The sequence below is a fragment of the Centropristis striata genome, chromosome 8, assembly GCF_030273125.1.
Source record: "Centropristis striata isolate RG_2023a ecotype Rhode Island chromosome 8, C.striata_1.0, whole genome shotgun sequence".
NCBI classification, from domain to species: Eukaryota; Metazoa; Chordata; class Actinopteri; order Perciformes; family Serranidae; genus Centropristis; species Centropristis striata.
The window spans coordinates 26,395,477-26,417,253 of record NC_081524.1 but is presented as its reverse complement, the minus strand read 5'-3'; the positions used below and the strand labels follow the sequence as shown (position 1 = coordinate 26,417,253).

The window sequence follows — 21,777 nt, the reverse complement described above, 5'->3', positions numbered from 1 at the left end:
GAGGCCACCGTTCTTCCAAACAACAACAGCAACAGCAGCCCTCACACATGAAATCCAAGACAGACACAACAAGTGCATGCAGTGCAGTCTGGGCTATCACTACATCTCCTGATACGGCAGCATGTCTGCAGAGCCCTGACACCGTCCAGAGGATGTTTGACTTGCATTCACATTCATGAGCCGGGTCTACACATCCTCCTTGAGACCACACTGCTCAAAAAGGTGCACTAAGCACAGCTGATATTCTGTAAGGACACATCCCATCACACTGTGTAGTTCAGGCCGGACATAGCAGAGGGCTAACACCCACTCAGCCCAAGAGACACATTGACGCTGCCACAGGGACTGAAAGAGCAGGACAGCTAGAGTGAGCTCAGCCACTCTGTATTGCACTGTTGTGTAATAACTAAGGATTATTACATTGAACTCTGTTTAACTCTGAACCCGGGCTCTTTATTTATTGGATTTTGGCCTTGTAAAGAGATGGATTAAATTGTTTTGTTTAACTTTTATTAATGTGTGTATCGTAGCTGAAAGCAGTTGAGGGGCTAAATCGCTTTGTCCTGCACTTTTCCCTGCCGTTAATCCATTTCTAGGAATTATAGTACGAATAGGCCTGTCATGATAACACATTTTTAGGGCGATATATTTTCCCATAAACTATCAGGATAAACAATAGTATTGTTGTATCGATGTTGTTTTAGTTTTACAACCATATTAAAGCATAATAAGTATATCCTTTTCCACAGCAATGAATTGGTAAATCTCAAGAATATTAAACATTGGAAATTGAAATGTGACAAATAAATATTAAAATATTCTAGATGTATACAACATAAATATATAAACTACAACCAAAACAAATAAAATAGACTTTCAGGCTCTGTTAACAAAACAGTGCAATGAGATGACATTATGTATTATATTATTTTATCATTAAAATAACATATAAACAGCTGGAATGGCTGCTTGAGAATATAGTTGGAGTTTTTTGGCAATTTTTGCAGCTTTACTTTAAACACAACACAAAAATGCACAAAAAGCCAATATATTGAGTCCACATAAAAACTATTGTGTCTATTTTTATGTATCGAACGATGAGTCAATATAGTAATTATCATGACAGGTCGAAGTATGAAAACACAAGTGAGCTCAGGCTGTCACTGGAGAATGGAGGAGGGAATGTGGACTGTCATTAACCGTGCTCTTGGTGACTCCTAAAGCATCTGTAAGAGAATTGTGAAGGAAAATTACGGGATATGATTTGCAGCTGAAAAGTGTGTACAACAATATACACTTCTATACATGGTTTAACAAAGTAAGAAACAAATGAATCTGTGTTCTGGAAGACAACTGTGGAGCTTATTTAAGCTTACAGAGCACCTTGTCTAATCAGCAGAAAAACCTGCAGTCCCCCTCCTCTACTGAGGATGTGAGCTCACAGTGGACGGGAGGACAGACAGGAAACTTAACTACATTTTATCACCCAAATACAGGAAAGAAGGCTCCGAACTGCTCAAATGTGAATGGAAAACACAGGCTTACTATACTAACAGGACCTGAAAACCATTTGTTTCAATCAGCTGCTTACAATGATCCTATATGAACACAAACATTATAGAAGTGAGAGGTTAGGGTATGTGCTCCTCTCAGTGGGAAAGGTTTGGTTAGCATCAGCTGATATCTTTGATAATTATCAGAATTTTTGACAGTTGTGTGGTTGTTTCAGTGTGCAAAAAAGGAGTGGTCTCTGACTCCCAAATTAACACCTAAGACCCCCCAAAGCTAAGAATAAGCAAATTATTGTGCTTGAAACAGCACACTACATGCTTTTCACAGGCCTTTATTCTTTCGTGTGTGTTTTTTGGTCGAATACTCCTTGGCGAGTTTTAGTCGCACATACACTAAAAAGGTATCAAATCGACTGGCTCGGTTGGGTTTCGGCAGGCGGTTTTCAAATTATTGGGCTAAAACACGCCAAAAAAATATCCCACCAATGTTACCCTATGGAGAGGCTAGAGTGGATGCCATCATCACTAGAGTGCAGCGGGCGAGAAAATTTTGTCAAATAATAAATAAGGAAACTGTTCTTGAGGCTGAAAATGCCACTCTACAGAAATAATTTACATAGAAACATAGGAAAATTGGTCTTCTCACTCACATTGGTCTGCTAAAGCTGAGCTCAGAGTTAAAGTTAGGGTGTAGGACGCACAGATGCACCACCAACACGCACCCACAGCCTCATAGTCCGGCATGGAAAAAAGGAGGGAAAATTTCTGGAGGAATGCAGAGTTACCAGTTTCTTCTGATCGCTTAAAAAGACAATTTCTTAATTTTTTTCTTCACAAAACACATATGTAGATGTTCAGGAAGAACAAACAGAAGATGTTCAAAGTGAAGTCGGTTCACTGATAGGAGCAAGGGTTTAGCACAAATTGCTTTCTGTTCGGGGACGTTTTGCTGTTTTTCGTTCTCTCTCAATGTCTCATGGGGACAAACACACACACCAACACCTGCTTTATTATCTTGCAGGACTTCCTCCTCTTTTCCATTTTGAAAGCAGTTCAAATTGTAATCTAAAAATGTATGGGTGGGAGTCACGGGCCAGAGTTAAGCACACTCAAAATGTCTTTAGATATAGATTTAGTTTTATTTGCTCTGGAAGATGTGTATGGTCACTCTCCTGTTCAGGCAAACTTCCACCTGATCTGGCCCTGCTGAGCCAATCACAACGGTTTATCTCATGGATGAGTGACATCCAGCGCAACTCGGGAAACTCAGATCAAACTGTCAAACTAGACAGCACTGAATCAAACCGTCCTGTCACTGAAATGAGGAGAGACAACTGGCAAGAGGCTGTGCAGAGCTACATAAGTGCCTCAGCAGGCGGCTCAGCTCTCTCCCTCTGCTCCTGAAACTTATCCTCCCACCTCCGCAGCTCCCTCTTAATCCACTTCTCTCCAATTTGCCCATAATCCTCTCATTCCTCCTGCCTTTCCCTCCTTGACTTTCTTTCCTTCCCTCTCGTCCTCTGCCACCTTTCCCTCCACCCATCCTTCTTTCTGTCCTGGGGGTCAGCGAAGCGAGACACGAGGGGAGAGCACGAGGGGAAGTCGACTAATATGGTCAAAATCAAAGGGAGACACTTGAGTAAGGTTAAAGTGTGTGAGGCCTTCTGTCCTCAGTAAAGTCAGTGTTAACACAGAGAGACTCTCACACACAAAAACTATTTGTGAGAAGAGATCTCTCTCAAACTGTACCTTAAGTCAATGAATCAATCTAAAATTGATGTTGTCATCCTGTCATACAAACTCCTGTTTCCCTTTCAGACACCTTCATGAACAGCTTGTGTCCAGGACTATCTACAGAGAGCGTACAAGCACACATGGAGGTTCCCTGGAAAGGAAGGAAGAAGGACCCTTCCTGTGACAGCCTACTGAGCGGATGGTTAGCCACATCAATGGAAAGCAAATAAAGAAGGAGAAGCTTAAAACAACTCCAGCTCTGGTGTTTAGATAACCAACATGTCATGCTGTTGGGAGAGAGGTGAGCAACTTCCTCTGGGCCCGGGATAACAGCATCTGTGTGTGTGTATTGGTGTGCAGCATGGGGGCATGTGGGTGGAAGTTTCTATGTCTTCCTGTGCATATGTGTGTGTGACTATTTGTGACACATACAATGCAGCAGGACCACACAGTCCTTCTGGTATGTGGGATTTCCAGGTTCAAAATAGGCCCCGTCGTGGGAGGAGGGCAGAGACACACTGCACACTGCAGCCAAACATTGTCCAAACCATGCACAAGACAGTGCAGAGTGCATTTTGTCACATCTGTAAGATCAACAGAAGATACATAGAGGCTGGACAATGTAAGTGTAAGGGTCCGACAACAAGATGAACATCTTCCTGCACTCGATAGATATTATTTTGGATACAACTTTTAAAGAGGCATTGTCAGAACACCTGTATGATGCACTCAACATTACTGCTCAATAAATACATGATTCATTCTGCATTAACACCATCAACTTTTCAATCTGACTGGCGCGAGAGCAGTTGTGAAAGATCTCTCTATCGTCAGAGCTCAGCTCCCAGTCACAGTCACCTGCTGAGCGCTCCGTCTAACAGTCATCACACCGCACACACACACACAGAGACAGCAGACAGCGTTAACTCACCGGCGGTCCCGCGCTCCAGGAGCACAGCGAGGAAAAGGAGAGACATAACTCCCCGTACAGATCGAGAACATCGCTGTCCCTGTCCCTCCATGTCCCCGTGTCCTCCGTCCAAAGATTCCCAATGACATGAACGGCAGAGTAACCGAGAATCCGGCGGAGGGACGAGTTTGACGTGTCCGCTGCGCCGTGCGCTCCGCTCCGCTCAGCAGCTGGAGACTCACTGCCGAACCATCCACAGACACACACACACACACACACACACACACACACAGAGACACGCTGCTCTGACAGGAAACCGAAGGAGGGAGGGAGAATTCTCTCTCTCTCTCTCTCTCTCTCTCTCTCTCTCTCTCTCTCTTTTTCTTTCTGTGTGTGTGTGTAATAGTAGGAATGGTAAGCAACTCTTATACAGTGACTTATTACAAGTATAGATATAGGAAATTAGGTCAAAGCTACAAATGTAGAAAAGTCTGAAAAGTGAATCCTTGTTAATAATAAAGACTAGGAAGTGATTCTGAGGTTTATGTCCTGAGACTTGTTTGGTATTAGGACAGAATCCAACAGTGTTTGATGATAATTGTAGATAGATAAGATTTATTCAGCTAGTTCCTTTATGTAATGCAGGGTGCACAGTAACCACTGAGGAACGTGTGCAGTTTTTTGTAGTTTTGCCGATGTATGGATTATGACAATCCACACACTGAGTCCTCAGGTTAGAGATAGCACAGGTAGTCCCCAGGGCATCTCAAGTACAAGTGATCAGACAAATTTTGTTTCTTTTATTTCCCTTTAATCATCATATAACCAACTGGGAGCATCCTCAGCTCAATGAAAAATTTAAATAAAAGACACATTTCACTAAATTCAGTCCGTCACATTAGATATCTTTAGAAATATCACTCATGAGTAACGATGAGTATGGGTAATGTAATGGCTGGCCAACAGAGAATGAAGATATCACACATAATATTTGCCAATAAGAGACATTTGGATCAACAGAATATTTTGTATTCTTTATTCATCTTTAAATGGTTCATATGAAAGAGTGATTGTGATTTGTTAGTGCAGTATGTAAGATGCTCTGTGCTCTCCTGCTCTGTAAACAGATATGATGACCAAAACTGTGTCTCATTTATATTCTCTGTTCTTCTAAATAAAAGCAGTGGAGTTGTATGTGTGATAGGCAGGACACCTGTGGATCCAGTCAGGGTCGATAGCTATCCAAGCAGGAAGTGGGGTGGGCGGGGCCAGGCTGGGACCAACTCTAACTGACAACCACACATCATGCTTGGCATATGCAAACAAAACACTAGGGGGGTTTTACACAAGAGAGGGTGTCAGCAGCAAGGACTTACAGCCAGTGGTGGAAAAGGTATTCAGGTCCCTTACTTAAGTAAAAGTACTCATGCCACACTGTGAAAATACTCAAGTAGAAGTCCTGCATTCAAAACTTACTTAAGTAAAGGTGCAAAGGTATCAGCATCAAAATGTATTTAAAGTATTAAAAGTAAAAGTACATGTTAAATACAACTACCTCAAAATTCTATATGTACTTTGTTACATTCCACCACTGCCTACAGCTGACACTTAACCACGAGGATGAAAAAGTGAACCTTCTGCAGCAGGAGAAACTACCCACTGGATGTGAATATGCATAGATTGGTAACTGATACAATACTGTGCACTATAAATGTCACTGGCAGCTGAAAAATATGATTCATGATCATTTCTGATGTAGGGGAGTAGGATGAGTTGCTGCAACGTTATATCACAACTCTGCTGTCAGGAACAATTTATGTCACTGAAGCTTCCAGCTGTAGATCCGATGGTAATTATGGGCGTTAGTCCCAAATGAAAAGTTTTTTACTGCAAAGTTGATTCTTGAGAGCTATAATGATGTATAGGACGTGTCAGTGTGTGTTGGCGTGGGTGTGGGTGTAGTTTCTTTATTGGTGATTCCAACTGTCAGCACCAGCAGTTGTCCATCTGTAACAAAACCATTGAGCTGGAGACAGGACTGTTTAAACTGCCACCAGAACCAGTGCTTCATGTTGGTTCATGTTCATGTCTTCGCTGTGTGTGATGGTTTACATCCTGAAGAGCTCTGGACCATCGTGTGAGACACTCTTTGCCAGGGGAGTTTCACAATAATGGAAACTTGGACACAGATGGGACAGACTTTTGCTGCCATGTTGGCTGGGGGAGCTATTAAAAGAATATTTTATTTTGATTCATGTGGTATTTGTTTTGTTTCTCTGGCCCCAGGAGACATATAAACAGATTCACTATGTCTTTGGGGACTGGCTCTGGGACAAAATCATGCATGTAGTCCCCTCCAGTTCAGTTACTCATGTTCTGAAAGCTAATAATGTTTAATTCAGGATGAGGTTTGTTATAGATAGATGACTTAAGGTTAAAAAAGCAACATCTGTGGCCTTTAGTGTAGATTTTGATATTTTGAAAGAAAAATGTATAGACAATACTGCAATTGTCAATATATCAGGCTTAACAACAAATAAAAAACTGGAAAAACATAACAGTGCCTGCATTATTTGCTTGGAAAACATATCACTATGTCCATGCTGTCTCAATAAAACCATCATGCCAAGACATGCCTGGATAGTTTTGGGTATTCTGTGCTTTGTGCCAGTAATGATAACATTATGCTAACCAGAGCAACCACTGAGATCTCAGCCCACCATTTTATTTTTATTGAATCTGATGCATTGCATGGTGTGATTGTTCAGGTCCTTTACACACTGAGAATTCAGACGCTCAAATCAAATAATGCCCAGTAAATATATATTGCACTTACATACTGAGGGGTTTTTGATCACACTCTGAAAAGTCCGGAAAGACATGTTTTAAACCAGACTGGTCTCTCATCAAAAACATCAATATAAGGCGTTTGTACATGTAGCAAAATACGACTCACATTTACGTTTTTGATGGGCCTCCGCCGCCATCTTGCTGATGTAGTAGTAATGATCAAGTGGTGAGTTTAAATGGCGGATATGTGACTTCCGTCCTTTGCGTAACTTCTGTGGCTCATGATTTGTGAATCACGTTTTTTAAATGTAAATTACGTTTTTTATGTAACTTCTGTGGCTCACATCACCCTCGTAACTACTTCACTTCCCGAATTTACATACATTTATTTACTGTTTGAACTGTCTTTTATAATGCCTTACCAGGAAGTTTTTTGCTCTAATCCTAGGTCAGTGGTTTTGTAGCCTAAATTCACCAAAACTGCAGCCTTTTTTTACAACCATGAACCTTATGGATAATGATGTGTGTGCTATTTTTAGAATGTTACACTGTACAATGAGCTGCAAAAACACCGCTTCAATTCAGCTGGAATAGGGTGATAGTGTCCTCCAGACTTGCTCCGTTTCAATGAAAAAAGCTCTTTTCTTGAATATCTCTTCTCTCCACAGAAGTATCCATCAAAAAATATGACAGAAAAAACACATAAAAATTCAGTAAAATTGGGTAAACTGAGAGAGCTACCAGACTTTGCTTCTCCTTTTGAAGCGTATTTCGGAAATAGGCGACACGTGTGCACACAGTGGCTCAAGGTTCTCTGCTATTTTCATTTTTTATTTGTGTTTTTGCCACTGTTTTTTTTTTTCAATTTTCAGGGACTTGTAACCCTAATCCAGTACAGAAGAGCTGAGCTCCTGAAAATGGGGGAAAATGGTCTTCATGAATCCCCAAAACTGGATTTCATGCCACCCGAGCTGCTGCGGACCTCATGGGCTTTCCCCATCCCCTTTCTGTGGCCCAGGAGACGGAGGAAACAATGTAAATAAAATCGGGACAAGCGGAGTGGGCTGTGTGCTAGGCTAAATGCTAACCCACGCAGAATGGCGCTGCCAAGTTTCCCCCTTGCCAACACCAGGTCACTCGCCAACAAAATGGACCATACTTGACTGAGGACCGTTTCACGTAGGACAGGGAACTGTGTGACAATCTTCACCAAGACCTGGCTGGACAACAACATCCCAGTTGCAGCGGTGGAGCTAGCGGGGCACTCTCTGTTCCGGGCCAACAGGACTGCAGCTTCAGGCAAGACCGTAGGCGGAGGTTTGGCGCTGTACTTAAAACTGTGCTCCCCAAATTCCATAAATTCATCAACATTCCGACCAGAGACAATAATATACTGGACCAGGTTTACTGCAATATTCCAGGAGCATACAAGGCTGCAGCAGCTCCTCACTTCGGCATGTCAGATCACGTCTCTGTGGAGCTGATCCCCGCCTACAGACCTCTGATCTGCAGGACCAAACCCACCACCAGAACCATACAGGTTTAGACTGCGGAAGCTTCCTCAGCCTCACAGGACTGTTTTGAGCACAGTGACTGGGAAGTGTTCAAAGACGGTGCTAATATTGAGGAATACACATCATCTGTGCTGTCCTAGGTTAGCTTATGCACTACCCACTAAGACGATCAAGGTGTTTCCCATTGAGAAGCCATGGCTGGACAGTGCAGTGAGGGCCTTGCGTGAAGCTCGAGATGCTGCCTACAGAGTACGAGACAGGCTGGCAGACTACAAGAGCAACAACCAACAGGTCAGTCATGACCCCACTCTGCCTGACACCTTAAACAGCTTCTTCACACGCTTCGACTCCCTGAGTGGCAAAGATACTGTACATCTTCCTCAGCCATAGGCGCAGCATCAGCCATTTGTCCTGCAGCTGCACCAAGTGAGTTCGACCCTGAAGAAGATCAACATCAACAGGACCAGATAAGGTGTCAGGACAAACCCTGAAATCATGTGCTGACCAACTGGCAGAGGTTTTCTGGATATTTTCAACCAGTCCCTGCACCTGTCCATGGTCCCGGTCTGCTTCAAGTCGTCCACCATTGTGCCTGTGCTCAAAAAAGCAGCCATCACCTGCCTCAACGATTTCCGCCATCACCCTCACCTCCGTCATCACAAAGGACGATATCCCTGCTGGTCTGGACAGCCTGCAGTTAGCCTACAGGGAGAACCAGTCTACGGAGAATGCTGTCTCTATAGCACCGCACTGGGCCCTGATTCACCTGCAGCATCCCAACACTTATGTCTGGATGCTTTTTTTGGACTTCAGTTCAGCCTTCAGCACTGTTCTCTCAGACATGCTGGCTCTAAAGCGTCACAACCTGGGACTGTCAGCATCACTGTGCCTGTGGATCAAAGACTTCCTCATCAACAGCCCTCAGGTGGTACGTATAGGGAATACAACATCTTCCCCACTGATCCTCAACACTGGCACGCCGCAGGACTGTGTGCTCATCCCTGCCCTCTTTACCCTTTTCACCCATGACTTCACTGCCATCCATTCCTCAAACATGGCTGTGAAGTTTGCGGACAACACCACCATGGTGGGTCTCATATCAGACAATGATGAAACCCACTACAGAGAGGAGGTCCGGCACATGATGCAGTGGTGTTCAAATAACAACAGGAGTTCTTGGAAGACCCAACACATTCCACTCTGCATACAGGGGGAGCCAGTGGAGCATGTGTACAACAATAAGCTCCTGGGCGTCCATATTTCCTCTGTCCTCCCATGGTCGCTGAACACCTCACACCTGGTGAAGAAGGCCCAACAACGGCTGTTCTTCCTCAGGAAGCTGAAGCAGGCTGGACTCTCCTCTCAGCCGCTCGTAAACTTTTTCAGAGCAACAATAGAGAGGATTCGGTGTCTCAGTGCTACAGTGTGGTACAGCAGATGCATGGCACAGAACAAGAAGGACTTGGCTGGGCTAGTGAGAACGGCACAGGAAGTTGTGGGCTGCCGTCTGCCTGATCTGGACTCTTTACTCATCCAGAGTCCAGAAGAACGCCAGACGCATTGCCAATGATCCCACCCAGCCCAGGCAACAGACTGTTTGTACCGCTGCCATCAGGAAAGCGGTACAAAACTGTGAAGTCATGTATGGATGATCTGTTTATTTGATTTCTTTTCATGGGTTTGGTTTGTGTAGACTGGTTTAAATGACACCAGAGGGCGAAGTTGAGAGCAGATTGATCATTTGGTGGCATGCAGGTAGGGAGAGAGAGCGGCAGAGAGGCTCTAATTAGTATCACCTGGGCAGGTAAGGGTTCCTCTTCCCTTTAAGTAAGGAAGACAAGCCAGAGAGAAGCACTGCTCAATGCTTAGATGACCGCAGAGACGCCACTGGTGTGTATTTTAATAATGTGATTATTTTTGTAATGAACCTGTAGAGATTTAATCATTCCTTATGCTGCAGGTCATTTTGAGTTTGTAGGGCATACATTTTGACCATATTCATAAGGTAGTTTGACTTGTGGATTAGGTTAGGAAATTGCATTAGGGGCATTTTTTGTCTCAGGTACATTTGATGATACATTTAAAATGACATATTTCATTTGACAATATATTGTAAAATTAAGTTTGTTTGCTGGAAATATTTTTGATTATATTAAGAGTGATTGGTAGAAATTATTTATTGTTGAAGTTTAATTTAAATCAGATTTTTAGTTTAAAAATTGGATTAAAAGTAGAAAGCAGAGATTTTAGTTATTTACTGCATTGATTGACTGCATTGATTGATTGATTGATTCTCATGATGTTGTTTCTCTTTTTTCTTCAATGTTATCAACCTATGCTATATTATACTGTAGCTATAACTATACCTATAACTTACCATTCTGGTTCAATAAAAGGAAAGGAACTTCATGAGTTGTTCAGCATCCTCTGTGGTCCTCTATGCCGACTAGAGTTAAGGCAGGCATTGATGAAAAGGCTACTAACTCTACTACTAACGCTACTAACATCAAAACCAACCCTACAAGGCTCAGTAACAGCTTCTTTCCCAGACCTGTGAAAGCTGTCAATCCCCTGTAGTGACACAAATCCCCCTACAGAACCCCTTTCATAGTGCAGTCCGGCGTCGCGGAGCGAGGTGGGAGGATAGTTGGAGGAGATGATAGTGACGTGCGACATTGCAGCAGCAGCGAACAGTGATTCGATAACTGTCGGACCAAGTGGGAGGCGTGTGTTAGACATCCCATGCAACGTCAAATATTCTGCCTTGCCGGGATGTCCTGTTCATAATGGTCCCTCTTCCAACAGTCCCACCAATTTTCTGCCTCTGTGACTACCTCTGGAGGCGGAAAATTGGTGGGATCATTTGATCCCGGCATCCAGCTTCGGGCGTGTTCATAGTGGAGGTGAGACGTTACAGAGCCGTAAATGTCCCGGCATAAAACTAAACTATGAAACTACTATACTACTATAAACTATAAGAGTGTCTTATCTTTTTTATTCCGAATGTCAACACTTGCCTGGGTTAACCTTGCCACCTACAGATAATGTTCTACATTCAGCTGTTGTCTGCTCTCATGCTCATGTGATCAAACAGCGTTATGGTGACGTCATGACCGGATGCTGATTTTTTTAACTGCTTACTGAGGCCCAGGCGCTGGCCAAAGGGATTTCCCAACAAAGACAAAGACGATGATAACTTTGGTTGTGCTAAATGATGCTGGTAATATCTAGAGTCTAGTTGATCAGACAGATTAGAGTATAATTACAAGTAGCATGTTTTTAGCATTTCTTTCTGGTTCTTTCATGATCTTTGTTTTCAGACCACACGCTGTACAGCATTCAAGAGCATACAGGATACCACAATGATGACTGAGAAGGAGGTGTGGCATCAATTTCTCCCGAAACATTTCCTGAGGTGCAGAAGAGAGACGAAGAAAAAATAAAAATAAAGGTGTGTGTTATGGTAATGTTAAATCTATACAGACAACTGCAAATGCATAAGGCAACACACACACACATGCTCGCACACACCCACCCACGTACACACACACACACACACACACACATACACACATACACACATATATGTATGACACATCACAGACACAACTGTGAAGTGAGTCAGATCTGCCTCTTTTCTCTCTCTTCCTCTCTATCAACACACTTGCATTCCTATTGGTTGTAATCACTTGTTACCAAGACAACCTGCAGTGACTTTCTGACCTCTGTAGTGTTTGTTAGCAGCTGATGTTAATACAGGGTTGTAGCACTGTGGCTGATGAGGCAACATATGCTCACAGTAAACAGTGAATCACAATATTAGTGGCATTACTTTAACTTGGGCTTCCAAAGCACACAACTGACCTTTGTGCACAGTGGTATAATGCAGTGTGTGCGTGTGTGTGTGTGTGTGTGTGTGTGTCTGTGTGTGTGTGTGTGCGAGCTCCTGGAAGTCCAGCAGACTCCAGTATGGAATGTTGAGAACAGCTGTGGACATGACTGAAAGAATTTACAGAGAAACCTAACCTCATGATGGTATCACACACACACACACACACACACACACACACACATACACACACACACACACACACACACACACACGCACGCACGCACGCACACACATACACACACTTATTGGCATGCTCATAATGATTGTCATGGCCAAAGCAGTTCTTTAATGTTTATAATATAACTATGATAATAATCATTAAGAATAGGAAGCAAAGACAACAATACTAAACAGTATAAAATAGATAAATTGTTGCAAGCAGAGACTGTTAGATTGATTAACTGATCAATTAATAATGCAATTAACAAGAGGGACGATGCTTTCAAGACTGTCAGTATTCATTTCAAGATTAATCACTCTGTAAACAACACAATGTATAGATTTGTCAGGGAAGAAAAAGAACAGGTGATATGAATCCAACATACAGCTAACACCTATGTTGCTCTGGAGTTTACTGCCAATGGAGCAGGAGAGGCCTCTTTGGTGTCAGTCACGTTCTACAGACAGGTATTTCAATACATTTAATAACAATGTACACACACGCATGTACACATTTTGCTTTCTCTCTTGTTCACTCTTTCACTCTTCAAAACATGTCCACACATGTTACAGTGACAGAGACAGCAGTTTGTCTTCACCTTCTGAACAGGGCAGGAAGCAGGAGGGTTTTGAAAGAGAACAACACACCCAGTTTAATTTTTTGTGTGTTCTGTCGCTCTGTTTCTGCCAACATTTCCGACAGCTCCATGACTCATTCAAACAGTCAAAAACACAGATACACAATCGTGTGTCACTCGTTATCTTATACATCTTGAGGTGATTAGTATGACACATGGGCTTACGAAAATGGGCATGTGTGTAAACCTCGGTGTCACACACACACACACACACACACACACACACACACACACATTTACACTGCTAATTGAAAGCAGCCGCTTGCAGTGTGTTGAAATGCTCGCAGTGTGTGCTGGCCCACCTGTTGTCTTGTGGACTGAGGGAAAGCTAATGTTGCAGCATGTGTTAAATAACCAGAAGACAAGGTAAGAAAAAGAAATGAGATAATCTATCCCTTATTGCTAACTGGAGAAAGTATATGTTGTATTTTGATGTTTAACAGCACAACGGAAATCAACTAATTTCTTCCAACAAAGCACTCTTTTTTCTTTCACCTGACATATGCCAAAGCTGCTCGCTTTTCTGTCTTTTGTTCAGCTATATTTCACTTCTCTGTCCATTGTTCACAGCACAAGTCCAAAAAACACTCATTCTCCACAAGAATATAGGCATTCATTTAACATTGGCCCCAGTAGAAACTCAAGACCCTTTCATCATATCCTCACTCAGCAGTTGTTAATGCTTCGGGAAGTACCCTCCAGCCCAGCCCACCCAGTGGTATCCTCCACAGAGCAGTGCTGAGCGAGGAGCATTGTTCAGTCAAATGACTCTCTGCTCTATGAGCAATACAATTCAACAGAGAAAGGGATTGTACGCTTTTCATTTCCATTCCCAGCATCCCTGCTCATTAAGTCATTTAAATCCAAAAGATGTATCTTCTTGGGAGCATGAATATGCTCAGCAAAGTTCATGGTCATGTGTTCAATACATCATGAGATAATGCGTACATAGTTGACATTTTTGACTGACCGCAGAAGGTCTGCCCTACAAACAGGTGTGTATGTGACTGGCTGACTGACAGAGTGGACTTCTTATACGTCTGCAGGCTGTTTCAAACACATTGTCAGGGAGACATGATGGGCACCAAATTGATTCTGTCTTCTGTTGCATTATGTGAAGCGCAATCTGCATAGACAGCTGTTTAAATCACATAAATATTTTGCTGTAGATGTGTAATTGATTAATCGAGACTTCAAGTCTCTCTGTGCTTCTTCTCACTCACTGCGTAGGCGGCCAGTGGCTTTCGAGCTTGCGACTGAGCTTCTTTCGGACAGCCCCGCGGCAGGGCAAAGTGTTGCCAACTTAGCGAGCCGGGGCGGCTAGCTAGCTAGGTAGGCCTGCACTGGCTATGAGGCTTACTGCAGCTGCACTTCCAATTCACTAAGCCTTGTCTCCAACAAAACTAATGGGCTACACTTATTATCAGTAAAGGAGGCCGAGGATTTGCTATACATTTGACAAACCGAGCATACAAAAACTGTATATTAATATTTTTAAATTATTACTAAAAGATGCAGTTGCTTAATTGGGAGACAGTGAAGATGTTGGAGGATGGATGGGATGTGTTGTGTTGTGGGGAGCAGAAATGGGTGACCAACCGGGCAGCTGAGTTCTGGCCGTAAAGAATGCTATTGCAATAGTCCGGTCTGGAGGTGATGAAGGCGTGACTCAATGTTTCTGATTTTTCGTAGTCTAGTTTGAGGAAGTTGCTGTTCATCCAGGTTTTTATTTTAGTGAGGCAGTTTGTGAGGGTGAACAGAATGACGGGAGTGATGGTTTTCTTGGAAATGTAGAATTGGGTATTGCCGGTGTAGCTGTGAAATTGTAGTACATGGTGGCATATGATGTGACCTAGGAGTAACATGTACAGGATGAACAGGAGGGGACCGAGCACGGAGCCTTGTTGCTGAACAAGCTGAGATGGTACCTCATATACTACAAAACTAAATCAATTTATTAGTTTCATGCATACTACTATGAACTATGTGATTGTCAGTAGTAGTAATAGACCATTTCGAATACAGCAATAATAATACAAGAGTCTACAGATGCTATAGTCAGGCATTGAGCTAAATGCTAAAGTCAGTATGCTAACACACTCACTATAACTATGCTGACATCCTGATGTTTTGCAGGTATAATGTTTACCATGTGTACCATCAAGTTTAATAAAGTTAATTAATTCCATAATTGTCAAGATATTTTGGTGTGGACCAACTGGCAGATCGACTGACCAACCAACTTATGTGGCATCCCTGAAACCTGACACTAATGTGCCTAAGAGTCCTCTCAAAGGTTACATAATGCTAAGAGCAACCTAAAAATGGCACCATCCAACAGACTTGGCATGACAGGAAAATAGGCTTCAAGCACAACAATGTCTTGTGCAGCATATCATAGTGGAAGACAACTGAATCTATAATTAGGACACATAAAAAACCCTCTCCTCTATCATAGTCCTTTCCAAAGGTCCATATTTTGCTCCCTCATGGCATAGTTGTTATTGCTGCTCCTGGAAGTCTTTTTCAAGCTCTGATCTTTCTGATCTTTCTGATCTTCCGCTGACATTACCAGATGTTAAAATCATCTATGTCTGACCGTACCTTAACCATAGTTTGTTGAACCACAGTAATTTCATCCTTCATCCCATGTTTTGCAGAACTTTCCAAAAATGTACACTCTTCTGTGCTGATAGTGCTGGAAAGACCGCAAGCATGGTTCATTGATAGTGCAATCTAAGTGGCTTGGCCAAGTCACAGCCTGATCACATTTACCTAATCTGACAAAGTGGCCATCATGAAAGACATAAAGGTTGTATAGTCTGATCCTGGGACTGTCCCCCTGCTTCCACAGCTGCATCTGTACACTTAAAATATCTGACGGAACACATCCAGACAGACTGACGGACAAACGAACGAAGACAGGGAAAAGCTGAGAATACTGACAGTGTAACTGTCACATGGCAGGAATGATGCATCGTCTGGGAGCAGAAGAGGAAGTGGAAATGTGGAGTGTATCGGGTTCATCACTATCGCAGAGACCACCCTGCTATACAACACCATTGTCCTGCTTGGGGGTGGAGGCCTGAAAAGCACATCACAGTGATAGTACAAGTGTTTGCATAAGAAACCTGAACAGATCAGAGTAAAGGATGTCACCTCTGAGTTTCAATACGTGGCTGCCTGCATATATGTGTATGATTTAACAATGAAGATATAGCATGACAATTGGTGAGCTTCTGGGAGGCGCATCATTTAACCTTGGAACACATAAACCAGGCTAGCTCTTGCTATGCTAAGATAGAGTCTCCTCACTCTGGCATCATTTCTAGCATACAGACAATGCAGAGAATGTTTTTGATTCTTTAATCTAAGTCATTGTACTAAAAAAGTGAATTCATGGACTTAATCACAAAATGTGGTGACATCACTGAGAACTTCAGAAATGTATGGAATGATGCAAAGTTTAGACAGATTATCTTCTATTAGTCACTAAACTATAGGTTTGTACTGGAACCAGAAAGTTTCTGAATATGTTTATTTACAACCTGTCAGGTGAACGCTTTCCCTTCTCAAGCTTTTTTTTTTGTCTTTGCAAGATCTTACCAATTACTTGAGTACATACTGTGTAATAATAACTGATAAAAATATAAACCATCATTTTACTTTGAATAACGCCTTTGATTACAATGTCAAACTGTGAGTATAAAGGCCCTGTAATGGGACCTGTTGGCTCTGTGATCCAGACACTTGACAGTAGCAGTCAGACACTGAGGTTTCCTGGAGGGTCAAATGAGACAACATGATGTCTTTTATAATGCAAATGTTACACATTGATTTGTTTTGATTTTATTCATAATTCTTCAAACAGATATTGGTCCCTAATGATAAACAGCAGCTAATGTCAGGGTATCCTTATCTCTGTGACATATTCAGCAGGCCAGGATTAATGTGAGCATGGGAACAAATAACAGCTGATAAGAGTGGGCGGAGGAGTATTTGGAGTGTGTGAGCGTGTGGTTATGCATGTGTTTGCATTTATGTGTGTCAGTCTAGAAGGCTAGCATTTGTTCTTGTAGGAGTCGTCCAGCCCCCGCAAGAAAGGAATGTGCCTCCATGTACGGCACTGCACATACCATCAACTCATTCTCTCTCTCTCTCTCTCTCTCACACACACAGACACACATGCACGCATCATTGTTGTTGCACAGTGCATTAGCAATCCGCACCAAGGCACAGGTCACACTAACATCCAAAGATCATAAGCAGTCTTGTCATTAAATCAAATACGAGACAACATGTGTGTGTGTGTGTGTGTGTGTGTGTGTGTGTGTGTGTGTGTGTGTGTGTGTGTGAGTGTGTGTGTGTGTGTTCTGTTCTTCACTTAAGAGATAGAGTACAAGACTGAGGGAAATGATGACGCAAGTAAAACCATGTTTTCAAATAAAAATAAACAACCTTCTCATCATGTCTGTTATTGTTCATTCCAATAAGAAGGTGCTGTTAGTGAGCAGAAAAGTCTACATAATCTCTTCTGTGTTCTTGCATTTCCTATTCTACTTCATCACAACACAATGTGGCTTTTTCTGGCACGGACACAGGAAAGACAGACGTCAGCAGAACAGTGCAAGGCGTTGTTGGGAAAGGCTGCAAGGAGGGCAGGGCCTTTTGGATAGAGACAGATTAGAGAATTCAGTGCCAAACACTACATCATGTGCTGGATGTATACCTTTAGGGTTGCAATGGCTTGTCACTGGGGCAGTACCCTCATTGGCACAGTTGTTATACTCTGGACATTGGCTTAGGTACACATTTAATTCAGGAGAGACCAGTGAACAACAGCGCAACAGCGGCATTAACTACTAAGGCCTTTTGAGGTTTAAGCCCTATCAGAAATATATGTACAGTCGTCCATTTCTGTCCTCAAAGGTACCTACATTAATGCATCCCCTGGGGGGTAATTATTGGACCTCAACTAACTATGTGTACTTATTTGAAGACAAAAAAGGAACATATACTATATGTTCCCAAGCCAGTATCAAGGGTACAACAGCTATACCTTGGAGGGTACTGACTGAAGCGGTTTTACCCCTAAAGGTAAAACTTCTGCACATTATTTCTGAGAGTGTAGGGAGTGAGAGGAGCTAGACTTTGGATTCAAAGTGAAGGGCTATCATCATGTAGTTTAGTGCATTGAAGTTGCTGTGAAGCTGCACACTTGTCTAAACAGTTTTCCCTCTCTTCAAAAAAGAGGTGGATGGCGGGTGAAAGTCAGGGTAAAGACGGAGACAAGAACAGTGGAGAAAGGTAAGCAGGTCCTCATTAATCCAAAAGTAGACAGACGGTCAGCTTTGAGCCTTCTGAACTGCTGGGATCCTTCTGTTTCTGATTTGAAATTCTATTGTAACTATTTTATTGAGAGTTAAATTGTTCCCATATTGCTATGGAGTTTAATTAAATATCTCACCATGTAGAACAAAATGGTTCTTTTGTTTTTCTTTTATGGACAGTATTGTCCATAAACACATCATCCATGAGAGAACATTTTCACTCCTTTGTAAAGTTTCCAATTTTGGATGGAAATCTGTTGGCCCTGTATTGCTTCCTATTAGTACAAAACACAAAAGTCACTTAATATACTGAAGACAATGCAGAATCAACATGAGAACACTTGCATATTTTTACCGTATTTAATCATATATGTTTTATCCTTTTCCAGAACAACCCATATGACCTTCAATGCGTCTGGACCGGAGTCCCAATACACATCATCACTCGCAGCCCAAGCAAAAAACATAAACAGAGGTGATTGGAGGCAGCTACAGAAATAACTAATAATCTTCTTTTTCTTGTAGGGACAGACTTCACACATTCCCATCATTTCTGTTGGTGGGACATCACCATTCTGTGTACTTTGTAAAATCAAGGTTGACTTATTTACATTGTGTACTAAACGTAACAAACATACTTGTTTTTACCCCAAACCATGATCTTTTCCCCAAGTAGTTTTGCTTGATTTTTAACATTAACCATGTTTTTAGTGTTGACACTGAGAGCTTTCTAGTGTCTAAAGTGACGCTACAGTTTCGTGACATGTGAGCCCTGAAAAAATCCCTCAATCGACCCATCCATCTTTTTTCATCCACCTTATCTTCTCACCAGCCGCAACTTCCAGCTCCTCCTGGGGTACCCCTAGGCATTCCCAGGACAAATAAGTAATAATTACCTCCAGCATGCTCTGGGTCGACCCTCGGGCCTATTACCAGTTGGACATGCCCAGAACACCTCTAACGGGAGGTACCCCAGAGACATCCTTACCAGATGCCCAAACCTTTCAACACGGAGGAGAAGTGACTCTACTCCAAGCTCCCTCCAGATGTCTGAGCTCCTCATCCTATCACTAAGGCTGAGCCCAGCTACCCAGAAACTAATTTCAGCTACTTGTATCTGTGATCTCATTCTTGGTAAACTGAGAGCCTGGCCTTTCGGGTTAGCTCCTTCTTCACCACAACAGTCTGATACAATGCTCATATCACTTTTGACGCAGCACCCACTGCCTGTTAATCAATGTTTTCCTGCAGATGACCATGGCCTAGGGCTTATAGGTGCTGACTCTCATCGCATCTGCATCACACAAGCTGCAAACTTCCCCAATACTTGCTGATGGTCCCGGCCTGATGAAGGCAAAAGTTTCAATTCTGAGGTCACCAAGCAGCCTCCCCCTGGCTGTACCTTGAGATCCTGTCCATGTATACTCAGTCTCGCAAAGTTAAAAAGCTAGTCCACTGATCAGGACAGGATCCTCATTATTCTTCCTGAAACCAAGGTTCAACAATCAGTCAAAGCCTCCTTTCCAGGAAGGCTGAGCATTGATTCCCTGATAATTGGATCACACCCTCCAGTTCCCCTTTCTGAAAATGGGAACCATCACCTCAGTCTGCCACTCCACCAGCACTGTCCCAGACCACCATGCAGCACTGAAGAGGCATGTCATCCAAGACAGTTTGCCAGATCTTCCTCGAGGCCAACCAAAGGTCCTTCTACGTTGCCTTCTCAAATTCTTCCCACACTTGAGTTTTTGCTTTCTCGACAGCCACAACTGCAGCCCTTTTGGCTAATGGTTCCCATCTACTGCTTCAGGAGACCCCAAGGCCAGCCAAGCCTTCCTTGACAACTCCTGCCAGCTGCATCCATAATGGTGCTTTAATCATGGCTCAGTTGGACTCCATGTCCGCAGCTTCCCCCAGAATGCAAGAAAAAATCTTCCAGAGGGGGCGTTGAAGATCTTGTGGACAGATGCCTCTGTGAGATGTTTCCAGTTTACCCTCACTACATGATTGGGTTTGCCAGGTCTGTCAGGCAGCCTCCCCCGTGATCTGATCCAATTCACCATCAGGTGGTGTTCAGTTGAAGGCTCTGATCCTCTCTTCACACGAATGTCCAGGACATACAGCAGCAGATCTGATGATACAATCACAATATCATCAATCTTTGGCCTAGAGTCTTCTTGTACCAAGTACACTTGTGAAGAACTCAAACATGGTGTTCGTTACGGCCAATCCATGACTAGCAGAGAAGTCCAATAACATACACCACTTTGGTTCAGATCAGGCAGGCTGTTCCTCCCAATCACCCCCCTCAAACTTTCTCCACAGCCACTCACCTCAGCGTAGAAGTCCCACAGCAGAAGTATATTTATGTAGAGAGAGTCTCTAGGTGGTATTCCTTCCAGCACACAGTTTAGAGACTTCAAGGAGTCCGGGTACTAAACTGCTGTTAGGGCATATGCACAAACAATCAGAGATCTTCTCCTTGCGACTTACACTCACATAGAAACGACCCTCTTGTTCCGCAGCACAGCAGCTCTTAGCTGCCCAGCGCCTCTCACCCTGGGCAACTCCAGTAAAGGCAAGAATCTGGCACCACTCCAGGAGTTTGGTTCCAGAGCCACTACCATGTATTGAGTTAAGCCCAACCTTCTCTATCTGGTAACTCTCCAACCCCTGCACAAGCTTGGGATCCTTCCCCACAAGAGACGTGACGTTCCACATCCCCAGAGCCAGCCGTCAAAGCCAGAGGTCAACGCACACAGGTACCTGCCTTTGCCTGCCCTCCAGCTCACATCGCACCTGAACCCTATACTTAGCCCTACAGATGGTGGATCCATAGGACGGAGGATCCATGTATTTGTTTTAGACTGAGCCCAACCAGGCCCCATGGACACAGGCCTGTCCACCAGACATTCGAAAACATGCTTCCCTCCTGGGTGTGGCTCCAGGAGTGGTGCCAGGTTTACCCGTGCCGGGCATGGCACAACAATTTACGCCGTTTACGATTCATAGGAGTCTTTGAATTCCACTTAGTCTGGCCCCTCGCCTGGGACTTCTTAGCCTTGTGAGACCCTCCCAGGAGCTATTGCCCCCAACAACACAGACCCCATATCCCCTCCACCACATTAAGGCAGCGATTCTTGTTGGGACGAAAAAATCTAGATTCACCAAAATGTTCTTACTCTACTGTAAATGCAATGCAGAATATAATGTAAAAACACTGTGAGCACTGAATAAAAAATGTATGTTAAAATAAAAACAAAGTAAGATTTTAATAACCTTTTGTGTTTAAAAAAAAA

General features: G+C 43.1%; 1 protein-coding gene across 1 annotated transcript in view; it reads right to left on the bottom strand.

Annotated features, from left to right (window-relative positions):
- Nucleotides 1–4,417, bottom strand: part of LOC131976684 (TGF-beta receptor type-2-like) — a 43,132-nt gene extending 38,715 nt beyond the window's left edge. The window contains exon 1 of the mRNA XM_059339829.1: nt 4,177–4,417. Within this exon, the coding sequence (XP_059195812.1) occupies nt 4,177–4,267 (91 nt within the window). The 5' untranslated portion in view covers nt 4,268–4,417. The remainder of the gene's footprint in view (nt 1–4,176) is intronic.
- Nucleotides 4,418–21,777: the final 17,360 nt, after the last annotated feature.